We start from the raw sequence: 17,139 nt of genomic DNA, 5'->3' as shown, positions 1-17,139 counted from the left end.
CCTACCCCTGCCTGGTGCCAGGCCCAACAGATGCCGCTTCAGGCTCAGCAGCCCCGTCTCCCCGTCTCCCCATCCCCATAACCCTGAACCAGCCCTTCTCCCAACTGAAGAAGGAGGTGAGCAGCATTGTGTTGAATGACATTTCAGTTGGCATAATTGCAGGTACTGCAATGCACTGAGGATAGGAAAAATCTCACTTGACACAGAGGCAACCAATATCAGAGCCTTAAAGGAAGAGATGCAGACTCTTAGAGATGGAAGTCTCTCCTGTCTGAGGCAACACTGATTGCTACACCAGCCGCCAGAGGAAAATGAAGAGATTCCATGATGAGACCTCTCAAGAGGAGACAGCTCAGGACAGTGCAGCAACGGGGTTTCGGAACACAGTGTTTTTTACTGCTATGGACAACATCATAAGTGACTTGGACACTAGGTTCCACACCACTGCAAACATTGTAGAATAATCTTCTGCTGTTCTGAAAGTTGGGCAGATTAGTGAGGATAAAGTCCCTTCTGTGTGCCAACCACTGATCATGAAGTATTCCAGAGATCTTACACCTGAGTTTCAAAATGAAGACACCTGAACACTGTATATGCTGCCACTTTCCCCCCTAACTTGTCCCCTCTTGGTCTCCAGAATGCAAATTGTAAGATGCAGCTGCAAAGCATTTTTGGAGAAGTGTGCTTTGCTTTAAGTATATTTTGCACACTGCCTGTGACTGTTGCTGGTGGCGAGAGAGCTTTCAGTAAGCTAAAACTATTTGAGGTCTGCTATGGACAGGCTTTGCAGTCTTGTCATGCTGTCCATTGAAAGTCAGTTAGCTAGAAAGCTGGACTTCAAAGACTTGATCAGTGACTTTGCTAGCAAGAAGGCTCGGCACTGGGCTCTTGGTGAGTAAGGCTGAGCAAGGGTCAGTGATAACTGTTAAATGGCAAGGCTATGGATATTGGATCACTACACACGATGCCCACAGGCTGAGAACAAGATGGAGAACAAGATATATCTCAAAGTAATGGTTGGATTGCCATAATATGTGTTGTGCACAATCAAGACCCCAAGTGGAAGAAACCTATTGATTTGGTGACCACTTGACCTTTCCTCTAGCGCCACCATCAGGCCTTTTCATTTCCATTTTGTTTTCCATTTTCCATGTCCACTTTTACAGCTGCTGATTTTCTACTTGGCATGTACAGTTGAAGTCGGAAGTTTACATACACTTAGGTTGGAGTCATTAAAACTCGTTTTTCAACCACTCCACAAATTTCTTGTTAAGAAACTATAGTTTTGGCAAGTCGGGTTAGGACATCTACTTTGTGCATAAAACAAGTAATTTTTCCAACAATTGTTTACAGACAGATTATTTCACTTGTAATTCACTGTATCACAATTCCAGTGGTTTAGAAGTTTACATACACTAAGTTCACTGTGCCTTTAAACAGCTTGGAAAATTTCAGAAAATGTAATGGCTTTAGAAGCTTCTGATAGGCTAATTGACATCATTTGAGTCAATTGTAGGTGTACCTGTGGGTGTATTTCAAGGCCTACCTTCAAACTCAGTGCCTCTTTGCTTGACATCATGGGAAAATCAAAAGAAATCAGCCAAGACCTCAGAAAACAATTGTAGACCTCCAGATGTCTGGTTCATCCTTGGGAACAATTTCCAAACGCCTGAAGGTACCACGTTCATCTGTACAAACAATAGTATGCAAGTATAAACACCATGGGACCATGCAGCAGGCTTACCTCTCAGGAAGGAGACTCGTTCTATCTCCTAGAGATGAACGTACTTTGGTGTGAGAAATGCAAATCAATCTCAGAACAACAGCAAATGACCTCGTGAAGATGCTGGAGGAAACAGGTACAAAAGTATCTATATCCACAGTAAAACGAGTCCTAACCTGAAAGGCCACTCAGCAAGGAAGAAGCCACTGCTCCAAAACCGCCATAAAAAAAGCCAGACTACGGTTTGCAACTGCACATGGGGACAAAGATCGTACTTTTTGGAGAAATGATGGTCTGATGAAACAAAAATAGAACTGTTTGGCCATAATGACCATCGTTATGTTTGGAGGAAAAAGGGGGAGGCTTGCAAGCCGAAGAACACCATCCCAACCGTGAAACACGGGGGTGGCAGCATCATGTTAATAAGTAACGTAAGTGAGTGAATTACACTCTAGTTTCATGCATAGGACTCTATGTCAGAATGCAAATGTACATTACGGCAGGCCTACTTGTAATTGCAAGGGCTTTATCATGTGAGCACTAATTTAAGCATCTTATTTATGGTAATGCTCTTTTTCTGACAGGTGAAAGGTGATGGAAATCCTTTGGAGATGTTGTTGATGATTGTCCCTATCCTATACCTGTCTTGTGAAAGTGTTTCTCCTCTATAATATCACTGAAAAAGCATGTTCAATCCTCACAGGATTTTCACAAATTCTCATGTTCTATAGTCGGTGGTATGATTCAGTGGTTAGAGCAGAAGATGCACAAAGTAAGAAGTACAAATCCTGTTGAGAATTGGAATGAGAGACTATCTGATGCATTGTTTGTTCAGCACTAGCTCACGCTGTCTTCAGGTGCCCTCAGACAGAGTATTAAAATGCATAGACAGACACCCAGCATGTTTTAAATGAAGGTGTTGTTTTAAAACAAGGGTGAAAGAAAGTTTTGTGCAGCCGTGTGGTGGACACACAGCATCACAGGGGCCCAGCTGCTATTTGAGGAATGACAATGGTGGTGAAGTATTGGGCACATATCATCCTGGTTGGTGGTCCCGTGTGGCTCAGTTGGTAGAGCATGGCGTTTGCAACGCCAGGGTTGTGGGTTCATTCCCCACGGGGGGACCAGGATGAATATGTATGAACTTTCCAATTTGTAAGTCGCTCTGGATAAGAGCGTCTGCTAAATGACTTAAATGTAAATGTAATGTTGTGAGGGTGCTTTGCTGCAGGAGGGAGTGGTGCACTTCACAAAATAGATGGCATCATGAGGATGGAAAATTATGTGGATATATTGAAGCACCATCCCAAGACATCAGTCAGGACGTTAAAGCTTGGTCACAAATGGGTCTTCCAAATGGACAATGACCCCAAGCATACTTCCAAAGTTGTGGCAAAATGGCTTAAGGACAACAAAGTCAAGGTATTGGAGTGGCCATCACAAAGCCCTGACCTCAATCTGTCAGGAGGAATGGGCCAAAATTCACCCAACTTATTGTGGGAAGCTTGTGGGAGGCTACCTGAAACGTTTGATCCAAGTTAAACAATTTAAAGGCAATGCTACCAAATACTAATTGAGTGTATGTAGACTTCTGACCCACTGGGAATGTGATGAAAGAAATAAAAGCTGAAATAAATCATTCTCTCAACTATTATTCTGACATTTCACATTCTTAAAATAAAGTGGTGATCCTAACTGACCTAAGACAGGGAATTTTTACTCTGATTAAATGTCAGGAATTGTGAAAAACTGAGTTTAAATGTAGTTGGCTAAGGTGTATGTAAACTTCTGACTTCAACTGTATACTTAGTTCAAACATCTGCTGCTGATTTTATTATTTTGTTTGTTATATCATTCTATAGATGATAATGTTCATTGATTTGAATGGAAGAGGTTAATGTTATTTTTATTTTCAGTTATTCATTAATGTTAAGATAATTTTCCATTCAAGAATTGTACCACTAAAATTACATTTAGACTGTAAAAGATGGCCTTTAGCACATTTCTTAGAGGGTATCTGTCTTGCATCAAATAATTAATTTCACTGTATGCAGAATGTTGCATGCATGTCTGCACAGTGTTATATTTTCACAGCTCACGTCAGTAAATATCGTACAGTAAATATTGGACTACAAGAGAGTTGCAAGCCTGCAAAGGTAGAGTTATTTAAAGCTTTGAATGGGTCGATTGGGTTCTGGAGGTGTGGTTACAGCAATTACGCAGGGTTGGTGTGGCCTGTGGTGGTGCGGCCCAATGTGATATCTTTTCATGGGGCCCAAAATCCCTGGCGGCACCCTGCCTACCGCATTTGCATGTATCAGTTTGTTCGTGTGAATGCTCTGTGACGTAAAAGCATTTCAATGTCAAGAGAGTAAATGGGTCATCATGGTCATTTAATTACGTATGATGAAAACCAATACAATAGCCTACTGAAGGTTTCCTCTCTCCATCCATGCCTCATCCCAGCTACAGGCATTACAAAGGAAAAAGTATTCCTTCACAGGTGATGATCAGAAGCAATAATAGACCATATAGCCTATCTATTCTGAATGCAACCTAATATTGCGGGTTACTTGAAAAAGCGCATCTAGAAAAATGATAGACATTGGCATATTGATGTGTAGGCTAGAGAAAACAATATGCGAAAATGTACATCGTCGATATATAACCCGTACATTTCCATATTTGGAATTGGAAACTTACCGTCCGCCTCCATAATAACCACACACATTTTAATTCACACTATATCATTAAAAAAATGTATGTTTCTTATCTTCTTGTTAATGTGATCCCCCAAAAATATCCTGGAGAAGACGGCGGCGCGCTGTACATCGACAAGAAGTGGGAGATGAGTGTGTGTAGTCATGGGAGATGTGCGGCACGTGAGGGTACCAGGTACCACCTCGGGATGTCCACCTCTCTAGCTTGAACGTCTCACTCTAATGCACAAATCAAAATTTACTGGGGGGAGGGTGGTGTCCTAAAAAACACCCTGTGTTTATGAACGTGAATATGGACTTAGCCAATTAGCATGCTTTTGTGGCACAGCTGATGCCAAGCAGGGCTATCTATGGGGGTTGGCTGACCACCACGAACAAGCCCACTCTCCCTGCTTGTTCCATTAGGCCTACACTATGATCATAGACAGCTGCAGACAATGATCAGCTAGGGGGGAAATCAGATTGAACATTTTGATGCTATATTTGTAAGTATATCAAATATATGCAACACATTTTCCACCAACAAGTTTCTGTGCCAATGCAACACACAACCAATAAACAAAGCATACCAACTTCAGGCACTTCAATATCATGGTTTGCGTTTTCAACACCACAATAAATAGACAATGTCAATCTCAACAAAAAGAAAATACACCCTCCCTACCTTGTAGGACTACCCAGTATGGAATCCTGGGCTTGACAATCTCCACATCATTAAACTTTTTGGTGTTTTGTAACAGATATCTTTATATCTATCAAATGTCAAATGGCCGCTGCAAAGTTTGCGATTGATTTTATTTGTCAGTTAAAAAAAATATACACACAGTACAAATATTTGTTTAAGTGACTGGGATTGGGATTGTACAATAAAGTCGAACAGACTATATATCCATTGTTGTCCCTACTTTTTACATAAATAAATATACAATTGCATAGATACAGACACATTACAGGGTTAATGTGAAATTAATATGGTTGATTTTTAAGGTTAGGGAGAAGTGCAGTGAATAGTGACACTTTTTAGGATGTCAATATAAATAAATGTATTTATGGTTGCTCGTAATTTTGTCTTGCCTTTTAATCATTATATGTGTTGTTATTATATGTTTGCAGTGGTGTGGAACCTAGTGTCCAAGTCACTTATGATGTTGTCCATAGCAGTAAAAAACACTGTGTTCCGAGACCACTTTGGAAACAAGCGTTTTAAAGAATACTTTCAAGTGATATCCTCTGGGTCCATATTTTACATTTTGTTGTATATGCCTGTTACCCAAAATAAATTCAATTCAATAGACAAAAATAGTTTTTACTGTTCACACACTAGCAATCTTTTGACATTCTTTTAAAAAGTGGTTATGGTTGCTATGGCTTTGAGTTGCTGTGGTAGTTTGTTCCACTCAACAGCACCGATATATACACATGTTCTTACCAGATAAGACTCATATTTCGAACAGTGAATATTAGAGTCTCTGGCATTATGCTGGTGGACATCTAACAAATGAAAAATATTTGGATAGATATCTGGGGGCTGAGTCTGTGATAATTCTGTGGACCAGACCTAAATTAATACTACTCTTTTTCCCCCACAGATAGCCATCCTACCTTAAAATGTTCTACCTCCAGATAAGTATGAAGGGTGAGTTTAAGTACACTTGTTACAAGCTTGTTCTGACTTACTCTTTATATGTTTGTGGCTGCTGGTGAACCATAATCTGCAGGCATAATCAAAGTAACACTGGACTAGGGCACTTGCCAGAGTCTTTAGGGTGTCTATAGCTAGGTTCCCATCCAACTGGTAAATATTTAAAAAAATCTGCATAGTGTTTCCATCAAATTGACTTGAGGATAAAAGTCTGTGATTAAATACGTAGTGCACGTCAACATAACTTTTGCGGTTAAATTCCCATGTACTGAATAAAAAATACAAGTTAAATGGGTTTCCATCACATTATCAAATCTAGGTCTACTGATGGTTCCGTCACTAGAAATGTTGATTAGGTATAGCCAATGTGCCCACTCTGGTATTGGCACATGCGCTCTAGCAAACAGCTCGCAGATACAGTGCAGGTATAGCCTATATGAGATTTTTATTTGTCAAACGGCAGCCAAGCATCGATCATCATGTCACCAGAATAAGACCCTCAATATTTATTGAAAGGAGCATCAAGTTCATCACTGTGCACTTTCACCACCCTATGAAGTTAAACATGTATTTAATCTAGCCTAATAAACTGCATTTTGTGACAATTCCATGTACAGATAAATATTTAAGCAGTTAGGTTAAACAACTCCACTGTAAGATCAATGTTTTAAAATGAAACATGTATGGAAACAGGTGAATTAACACTCAGTTAGCAGGCTCAAGCAAGCTAAAACCCACATGGTAGCAAAACCTAACTAGTAGAAATTGTTAACAAGTTAGACATGATTTAAACACTTTGCTGTAGGCTACTATTTACTAGTTAACAAAAAATAATGTGTCATATAAAATATATTCACCTCACCCAGTATTGTAATCAAAACTTACCAAAAAGCATGTAGTCCTTGGCTCAGACAGTGTAGTGGTGTGGGCTCAATAGCATCTGTGTGCAAGATCTTGAGAATCAGCTGTACATGTGATGGAAGAATGCACTGTGCATGCAGAGGGTTGCAATTCCATTGAATTGGGGATAGTTTAACCAAAATATGCCACAAGACCTTGAATTGCCTTGTGTATCCCACAAAAAGGTTCCCTTTTATAAGCTAACTTTTTTGATGAATTTAATCAAAATTCTCAGGCTTACTATTATGGAAAAATTCTGGAAATTTAGCGACCCTTTGCAACCCTAATGTCAGGCCATTTTGAGGATGCTGGAATTATATTTTGGACACACGGACGCATGCCTACAGGAGACCTTTGAAGTAGCCTAATCAGATTAAAACTATGTGACTGGTTGTGTTTATGCCACATATAAAAGTTACATTTTAAAAGTGAAATGACAAATATTTAGGCTATATTGAAGCACTAGGTTCTAGGTGCGTAAAGAATAGCTGCTCAGATTGGAGAAGAGGCAGTGCACATTAAGCTTTCCTGAATAACTGGGCCTGCCAGGAGCATGTGTGGCCACATTACTATAGGACGACTTGGGAGAATGATGATCTGCAACAGATTACGCATATCAGTTCTAGAAGTAAAAATACAGCCAGACTGGCCTGCTACTGTCCCTTTCTAAACCTTAAACTGTCGAGATGACCCACAACTGATTCAAATGGAGTGAAAAATTCAAATCAAAGGGTTTTTGCGCCATTATGTACATTAACTGCAGCTTAGAGTACAATTTTGTACTCACTTGAAAACAATACAATTGTTCATTGCATTGTGGTGTTAGTCTAGGTAGGATAATTGTATTGTCCCATAACAAGATCAATAGGGGAGCTTTTTGAGCTACGTGTCATGTCTTCACTGTTCCTTCATGAGCAATGATGAGCCTGGCCTCTCCGGTGCCTATCAGCTATTTGTATTTGTTCTTGTGGATTCAAATAGAAAATTGGTGTAGCTTTGAATGTTTGTATGTGTGGTATGATTGCTAGTTAGCCTATTGCAGATCTGACAAACGATCCACCTACCACTAATGTCACGATGAATGGTGGATAGAGGGCAGGATGGACAGACTATTTTGACCTGTGGTATTGTAAAAGTTTGCACGTGTAAAAGCGTAGTGCATAAGGGAAGTACCAAAACACCTTGATATAGAGGTGTATTCAAGCAAATTAAAACATTTGTCAAGGATGGAAGAAATTATATAGGAAAACATGCAAAATAGTGAATGTAAACCAGGGAAAAACGCACTACACTCCCCTGTACCCAATAATAACCTAACACTCCCCTATTTTGGACCCCCTCCCCCAAAGTAAATTTCCAACTGTCCCTAATGAAATCAAAAGAATAACAAACCCATTCTCATGGGAGAATAAGTCACACCATTTTAGTCGAGAAATGGGGTCCGACTCATTCTTGAATCCCCTCTGTAGGTTAGTGGCTTTGTTATATAGGCTACCACCTGTACATTGAGACCCAACTCCTAGACCTTGGTGTAAGATAAAAGGACCCTCTCGACATGGTACAGTTAAACCAGTCAAAGTGCTACTTTATATTGCACTGCATATCCAAGACGTTTCTACTTGATATGTATGGGCACTGTACCATATTTTCTAATGTCAATTGCTGCCCTATTCATGAGGATGCATATGGCCACAGCTGTGACTAACTTCAATATGAGTCATCTCAAAACCAACTGGCACAGACACACACTACAAATGTGTTACAAGCAACCCATTTATTTATTTATTTTATTTATTCTTCATTAAATATAAGCAAACAGTACATCTAAAATAAAAAAAAATCTATGCAGTTTTGGCACTACACTATACATGAGTGAAGTACTAAACTGAACCGGTGCTTCAATGAGACTAGCTTTTCAAGTCTTCATGGATGAACAAAAAATAACTCACTAGGTTTTTTTTTAAAAAAAGAATGGAGAATAATATTGTATTGTAGAGTAGAGGAAGGGGTGTGATGCTAAGGTGGTAGACAGGAGGTTTGGTTATTCCTTGGGCCTGTTTCCCGGACACAGATTTAGCCTAGTCCTGGACTTTGGCTTTTTTGTCCTGGAAAAGCCTTGTTTCAATGGAGACTCTCCAATTATCTGTGTCAAGGAATTACCAGTCCCTTGTGGTTCTGAGAGGTGTTTAGACAGATGCCATGACGATAAAACTGCACTCATCAGCTCAACACAGCACACACATAAAGCCTTGGGGAATGAACACACACAATCACTCCATCTACTGCATATATACCATTGCCAATGAGAGAGCAGGATGAAATCAAAAGCTCTGTCACTAAAAAGATGAACAACCTATTTACTCACAAACCAAAATCTTTCATTACCAGCAACTCTTAGAATAATAATATCAGCACTTCAAACCAATAAATAAATAAATACATGTTTGTGCATTTATGTTATATACATATGCTATATACACATTATAAAATATGCACATATCATATATAGATTAAACAATGTACACAAACGTCATGTACGTAAATGTGTTTGGAAGGTTCAAATCTATTCTAAGTCCCAAATGGCACCCTATTCCCTATATAGTGCACTACTTTTGACCAGAGCCCTGTGGGCCGTAGTCAAAAGTAGTGCACTAAACAAATAGGCTACCATTTGGGATACATTCTCAATCTAAATGCATACAGACTGTGGCTAAGAACACTTCACTATAGGAGAACTGGGACAGTACGGTTTCTACCCTCTACTGGGATAATACAGTTAGTTGGCTCAGAGTTGATAACATTGAGGGGATTTTGTGCTGAGAGCAATAGTACAGGGGGACAGGGACTAGCTCTGGTCCAGGGCGTAGCGTGCACTCCTCCACAAGTGGTGGTGAATTAGTGGAGGAAGGCACACTACACCTTGGACCAGAGGTAGGGTATCATCAAGCATTCCACATAAACACACGCAAGCAAATAAAGAAAATAAAAATTTAAGAAAAACTGTACAGTAGTATTACAAACCGCAGGACAATCATCCCTGCTATGGTTTATCCTTAAATATTAAGTGTAGTAAAAATGTAAATCAGCGCTAAATACACAACTTTTATTCCATCCATTCAACCATTACGCATTCGTGTTCCCCACGTCCCCCCTTTTCAGGGTCCTCAGGGTACATCATTAAAAAAAAGAGAGAAAAAAGGACCCCCCCCACAAAAAACAAGCGGTTCTTAATGGACAAGTCCCAGGTAGTTCCTCCCTGTTTTTCATTCTATTGTCTTCCGTTTGATGCCTAATGAATACGACCCAGATGTTGTCCGTTGGTCTGGCCAGAGTGCAGGGTCCTGGATGTGAGGGCTCGGTCTACCCTCATGCAGGCTGGTGTGTTCTGTTCTGGGCCTGTATTCACACAGTGTCTCAGAGTAGTGGTGCTGATCGAGAATCAGGCCACCCTGTCCATTTAATGGTATTCAATATGATCTGAAAGGCAAATCCTACTCTAAACCGCTTTTTGTTCAGTCTGAGGCCTTCCCAGTCTAATGCCAGAGTGAGGAATTGTCAAGTGGCTCAAAGAGGGCATCGAGGGTGACGTTCCTCCGTTAAGAAAACATAAAAATCTCCTGAAAGTTGCACCAGGGCCCTAAAGAGAGACAGAATGCATAGCAGAATTAATGCTTGGCCCTAAAAAGAGGCAGAATTAATGCTTGGCCCTAAAAAGAGACAGAATGCATAGTGGAATTAATGCTTGGCTCTAAAGAGACAGAATGAATAGTGGGATTAATGCTTGGCCCTAAAGAGAGACAGAATGGATAATGGGATTAATGCTTGGCCCTAAAGAGAGACAGAATGGATAATGGGATTAATGCTTGGCCCTAAAGAGAGACAGAATGGATAATGGGATTAATGCTTGGTGCCTTGTATTGTTTATAAGGTACTGTAATTTGTGTTGGGATTTTTCCACCCAAGCATACGTTTGAATTGTGTGTGTGCGTATGTACCAGGTATCTAGGTTTAGTATCAGGGAGAGACCAGCAGGTGTGTGGGTGTTACTGTTAGCTGCTGTGTGTGTACGTACCAGGGATCTAGGTTTAGTATCAGGGAGAGACCAGCAGGTGTGTGGGTGTTACTGTTAGCTGCTGTGTGTGTACGTACCAGGGATCTAGGTTTAGTATCAGGGAGAGACCAGCAGGTGTGTGGGTGTTACTGTTAGCTGCTGTGTGTGTACGTACCAGGTATCCAGGTTTAGTATCAGGGAGAGACCAGCAGGTGTGTGGGTGTTACTGTTAGCTGCTGTGTGTGTACGTACCAGGGATCTAGGCGTAATAGCAGGGAGAGACCAGCAGGTCGGTCAGAACCAGCAGCTGGTCGTCAGTGAACTGCTGTTTATGCTCCTGCCAGTTGTCATGATGAGTCCGCCTAAAGTTAGACAGGGTCTTCTTCACCGTCATCTGCAGGAGTAGACGCAAGACGCATTCAGGAACAAGATGACCGGGAATGGGGAGAGAGAGACGTGTGTTTGGGGTCCCCCTCATCTCTATAGGCTGTGTGTCGTTGAGGTGTGTGTGTTTGTGTGAGAGAGCAGTGTGTGTGTGTGTGTGTGTGTGTGTGAGAGTCCTGTTCACCTCAATGGGCTGTGTGTCATTGAGGTGGGCACTGAGGTTCATCAGTAGTTGGGGCATCCAGGTGGGAACATCGTAGGGGCTGGACAGGATACAGGCACTCAGACCTAACACTCCAGCATGACGCCGCACCAGATCTACACACACAGGGAGGAAAAGACTGAAAAGGAGCATTGAAAAGCTGAGGTATAACAGGTTTAGTAAGGTCAAGGAAACTACAATCTAGAAGACCATCTAACACAATCATGGTAACTGTGTTCCAGGTAAGGCAATGGACCGTTGCATGTTGACCAGGGTTTCCCAAACCCGGTCCTCAGGACCCCAAGGGGTGCACGTTCTGGCTTTTGCGCTAGCACTACACAGCTGATTCAAATAATCAACTATTCATCAAGCTTTGATCATTTGAATCAGATGTGTAGTGTTAAGGCAAAATCAAAGACATGTACCTCCTGGGGTCCCGAGGACCGAGTTTGGGAAACGCTGATGTAGACAGTGGTTGTTCCAATATCCACACTAGCAATAGCACTTAGAATGAAGCTATGCATTGGCCATTCTAGTGTGGATATTGGAACCGAGCCAGTATGCTTGTAGCGCTACCAGGAACAGTATGCATTCTAAGTAAAGCATTGGAAAGTTGTGTTAGTAGCTACCTCCGGAGGGGATGGTGTCCACCACGGAGCCCAGCTCCCTCTTCCTCTTCTTGGGCAGGCGGGTCTTGCAGAGGGCCTCGAAGTGGCTCTGCATGGGGCCCTCTATGGACAGGAAGTTACACTGGAGGAAACCGCTCAGCGTGGTGGCAGCCATCTCCCTCACCTGGGGGACAGAGGGAGAACAGAGGTAGAGAAGGAAAGGGGGAAAGAGTTCATTATTTACACAATGTGACAGTGTGTGTGTGTGTCCATATACAGTTGAAGTCAGAAGTTTACATACACCTTAGCCAAATACATTTAAACTCAGTTTTTCACAATTCCTGACATTTAGTAGAATGTGAAATGTCAGAATAATAGTAGAGAGAATGATTTATTTCAGCTTTTATTTCTTTCAGCACATTCAGGTCAGAAGTTTACATACACTCAATTAGTGTTTGGTAGCATTGCCTTTAAATTGTTTAACTTGGGTCAAGCATTTCAGGTAACTTCCCACAATAAGTTGGGTGAATTTTGGCCCATTCCTCCTGACAGAGCTGGTGTAACTGAGTCAGGTTAGTAGGCCTCCTTGCTCGCACACACCTTTTCAGTTCTGCACACACATTTTCTATAGGATTAAGGTCAGGGCTTTGTGATGGCCACTCCAATAACTTGACTTTGTTGTCCTTAAGCCATTTTGCCACAACTTTGAAAGTATGCTTGGGGTCATTGTCCATTTGGAAGACCCATTTGCGACCAATCTTTAACTTCCTGACTGATGTCTTGAGATGTTGCTTCCATCCTCATGATCTATTTTGTGAAGTGCACCAATCCCTCCTGCAGCAAAGCACCCGCACAACATGATGCTGCCACCCCAGTGCTTCAAGGTTGGGATGGTGTTCTTCGGCTTGCAAGCCTCCCCCTTTTTCCTCCAAACATAACGATGGTCATTATGGCCAAACAGTTCTATTTTTGTTTAATAAGACCAGAGGAGATTTCTCCAAAAAGTACGATCTTTGTGTCCATGTGCAGTTGCAAACCGTAGTCTGGCTTTTTTTATGGCGGTTTTGGAGCAGTGGCTTCTTCCTTGCTGAGCGGCCTTTCAGGTTATGTCGATATAGGACTTGTTTTACTGTGGATATAGATACTTTTGTACCCGTTTCCTCCAGCATCTTCACAGGGTCCTTTGCTGTTGTTCTGGGATTGCACTTTTCGCACGAAAGTACGTTCATCTCTAGGAGACAGAGTGCGTCTCCTTCCTGAGCGGTATGACGGCTGCGTGGTCCCATATACTTGCGTACTATTGTTTGTACAGATGAACGCGGTACCTTCAGGCATTTGGAAATTGCTCCCAAGGATGAACCAGACTTGTGGAGGTAAAAAAAATAATATTCTGAGGTCTTGGCTGATTTCTTTTGATTTTCCCATGATGTCAAGCAAAGAGGCACTGAGTTTGAAGGTAGGCCTTGAAATACATCCACAGGTACACCTCCAATTGACTCAAATTATGTCAATTAGCCTATCAGAAGCTTCTAAAGCCATTACATAATTTTCTGGAATTTTCCAAGCTGTTTAAAGGCACAGTCAACTTAGTGTATGTAAACTTCTGAACCACTGGAATTGTGATAGATTATTTCACTTATAATTCACTGTCTGTAAACAATTGTTGGAAAAATGACTTGTGTCATGCACAAAGTAGATGTCCTAACCTACTTGCCAAAACTATAGTTGGTTAACAAGAAATTTGTGGAGTGGTTGAAAAATGAGTTTTAATGACTCCAACCTAAGTGTATGTAAACTTCCGACTTCAACTGTACGGAGCTGGGTGGCTCAGTCTGTACTGACTAACTCGGCTCAACTCAGAAGCTCTATCCAAATTCTCCTCCTCGCCGCCTCCTCAAAATGCATTGGAGAAGGTCTTAGGGGGAGTGACCTTGGACCTTCAACAACACTGATGGGAAGCGAGGAATCACAGAAGGACTAATTTAGATGGAGCTAGAGAGAGAAAAGAGGAGAAAACAGAACAGAGAGACTGGAGTTCATTGAGTGATTCAGTCTCACCATTGAGCGCACAAAGGCTCAGGACTGTTTTGTAGCTAGGCTGTGTACTGTATGGTAGGCTGGTGAAGAGGTCAGAGGCTGTATACTGTACGGTGGGCTGGGGAAGAGGTCGTTAGAGGCTGTGTACTGTACGGTGGGCTGGTGAAGAGGTCGTTAGAGGCTGTGTACTGTACGGTGGGCTGGTGAAGAGGTCAGAGGCTGTATACTGTACGGTGGGCTGGGGAAGAGGTTAGAGGCTGTGTACTATACGGTGGGCTGGGGAGGAGGTCGTTAGAGGCTGTGTACTGTACGGTGGGCTGGTGAAGAGGTCGTTAGAGGCTGTGTACTGTACGGTGGGCTGGTGAAGAGGTCAGAGGCTGTGTACTGTACGGTGGGCTGGGGAAGAGGTTAGAGGCTGTGTACTATACGGTGGGCTGGGGAAGAGGTCGTTAGAGGCTGTGTACTGTACGGTAGGCTGGTGAAGAGGTTAGAGGCTGTGTACTGTACGGTGGGCTGGTGAAGAGGTCAGAGGCTGTGTACTGTACGGTGGGCTGGTGAAGAGGTTAGAGGCTGTGTACTGTACGGTGGGCTGGGGGAGAGGAGGTCAGAGACTGTGTACTGTACGGTGGGCTGGGGGAGAGGAGGTTAGAGGCTGTGTACTGTACGGTGGGCTGGGGGAGAGGTTAGAGGCTGTGTACTGTACGGTGGGCTGGGGGAGAGGTTAGAGGCTGTGTACTGTACGGTGGGCTGGGGGAGAGGAGGTTAGAGGCTGTGTACTGTACGGTGGGCTGGGGGAGAGGTTAGAGGCTGTGTACTGTACGGTGGGCTGGTGAAGAGGTCAGAGGCTGTGTACTGTACGGTGGGCTGGGGGAGAGGTTAGAGGCTGTGTACTGTACGGTGGGCTGGGGGAGAGGTTAGAGGCTGTGTACTGTACGGTGGGCTGGGGGAGAGGTTAGAGGCTGTGTACTGTACGGTGGGCTGGTGAAGAAGTCAGAGACTGTGTACTGTACGGTGGGCTGCGGGAGAGGTCGTTAGAGGCTGTGTACTGTACGGTGGGCTGGGGGAGAGGTTAGAGGCTGTGTACTATACGGTGGGCTGGGGAAGAGGTCGTTAGAGGCTGTGTACTGTACGGTGGGCTGGTGAAGAGGTCGTTAGAGGCTGTATACTGTACGGTGGGCTGGGGAAGAGGTTAGAGGCTGTGTACTATACGGTGGGCTGGGGAAGAGGTCGTTAGAGGCTGTGTACTGTACGGTGGGCTGGTGAAGAGGTCATTAGAGGCTGTGTACTGTACGGTGGGCTGGTGAAGAGGTCAGAGGCTGTATACTGTACGGTGGGCTGGGGAAGAGGTTAGAGGCTGTGTACTATACGGTGGGCTGGGGAAGAGGTCGTTAGAGGCTGTGTACTGTACGGTGGGCTGGTGAAGAGGTCGTTAGAGGCTGTGTACTGTACGGTGGGCTGGTGAAGAGGTCAGAGGCTGTGTACTGTACGGTGGGCTGGGGAAGAGGTTATAGGCTGTGTACTATACGGTGGGCTGGGGAAGAGGTCGTTAGAGGCTGTGTACTGTACGGTGGGCTGGTGAAGAGGTCGTTAGAGGCTGTGTACTGTACGGTGGGCTGGTGAAGAGGTCAGAGGCTGTATACTGTACGGTGGGCTGGGGAAGAGGTTAGAGGCTGTGTACTATACGGTGGGCTGGGGAAGAGGTCGTTAGAGGCTGTGTACTGTACGGTGGGCTGGTGAAGAGGTCGTTAGAGGCTGTGTACTGTACGGTGGGCTGGGGAAGAGGTCGTTAGAGGCTGTGTACTGTACGGTAGGCTGGTGAAGAGGTTAGAGGCTGTGTACTGTACGGTGGGCTGGTGAAGAGGTCAGAGGCTGTGTACTGTACGGTGGGCTGGTGAAGAGGTTAGAGGCTGTGTACTGTACGGTGGGCTGGGGGAGAGGAGGTCAGAGGCTGTGTACTGTACGGTGGGCTGGGGAAGAGGTTAGAGGCTGTGTACTATACGGTGGGCTGGGGAAGAGTTCGTTAGAGGCTGTGTACTGTACGGTGGGCTGGTGAAGAGGTCGTTAGAGGCTGTGTACTGTACGGTGGGCTGGTGAAGAGGTCAGAGGCTGTATACTGTACGGTGGGCTGGGGAAGAGGTTAGAGGCTGTGTACTATACGGTGGGCTGGGGAAGAGGTCGTTAGAGGCTGTGTACTGTACGGTGGGCTGGTGAAGAGGTCGTTAGAGGCTGTGTACTGTACGGTGGGCTGGTGAAGAGGTCGTTAGAGGCTGTGTACTGTACGGTGGGCTGGTGAAGAGGTCAGAGGCTGTATACTGTACGGTGGGCTGGGGAAGAGGTTAGAGGCTGTGTACTATACGGTGGGCTGGGGAAGAGGTCGTTAGAGGCTGTGTACTGTACGGTGGGCTGGTGAAGAGGTCGTTAGAGGCTGTGTACTGTACGGTGGGCTGGGGAAGAGGTCGTTAGAGGCTGTGTACTGTACGGTAGGCTGGTGAAGAGGTTAGAGGCTGTGTACTGTACGGTGGGCTGGTGAAGAGGTCAGAGGCTGTGTACTGTACGGTGGGCTGGTGAAGAGGTTAGAGGCTGTGTACTGTACGGTGGGCTGGGGGAGAGGAGGTCAGAGGCTGTGTACTGTACGGTGGGCTGGGGAAGAGGTTAGAGGCTGTGTACTATACGGTGGGCTGGGGAAGAGTTCGTTAGAGGCTGTGTACTGTACGGTGGGCTGGTGAAGAGGTCGTTAGAGGCTGTGTACTGTACGGTGGGCTGGTGAAGAGGTCAGAGGCTGTATACTGTACGGTGGGCTGGGGAAGAGGTTAGAGGCTGTGTACTATACGGTGGGCTGGGGAAGAGGTCGTTAGAGGCTGTGTACTGTACG

General features: G+C 44.0%; 1 protein-coding gene across 4 annotated transcripts in view; it reads right to left on the bottom strand.

Moving 5' to 3' along the window:
* Positions 1 to 8,744: 8,744 nt before the first annotated feature.
* Positions 8,745 to 17,139, bottom strand: part of LOC139580538 (proteasome activator complex subunit 4B-like) — an 84,361-nt gene continuing 75,966 nt past the window's right edge. For all 4 annotated transcript variants that reach the window (XM_071409314.1, XM_071409315.1, XM_071409317.1 and 1 more), the window contains 4 exons: positions 12,252 to 12,414; positions 11,605 to 11,738; positions 11,289 to 11,430; positions 8,745 to 10,622 (listed from right to left, as the gene is read on the bottom strand). In XM_071409314.1, the coding sequence (XP_071265415.1) occupies positions 11,296 to 11,430; positions 11,605 to 11,738; positions 12,252 to 12,414 (432 nt within the window). In that variant the 3' untranslated portion in view covers positions 8,745 to 10,622; positions 11,289 to 11,295. The remainder of the gene's footprint in view (positions 10,623 to 11,288; positions 11,431 to 11,604; positions 11,739 to 12,251; positions 12,415 to 17,139) is intronic.

Source organism: Salvelinus alpinus, chromosome 7 (genome assembly GCF_045679555.1).
Source record: "Salvelinus alpinus chromosome 7, SLU_Salpinus.1, whole genome shotgun sequence".
In the NCBI taxonomy this organism is placed as follows: domain Eukaryota; kingdom Metazoa; phylum Chordata; class Actinopteri; order Salmoniformes; family Salmonidae; genus Salvelinus; species Salvelinus alpinus.
The sequence above is the reverse complement of the archived record's forward strand: the minus strand, read 5'-3'. Positions and strand labels throughout refer to the sequence as shown.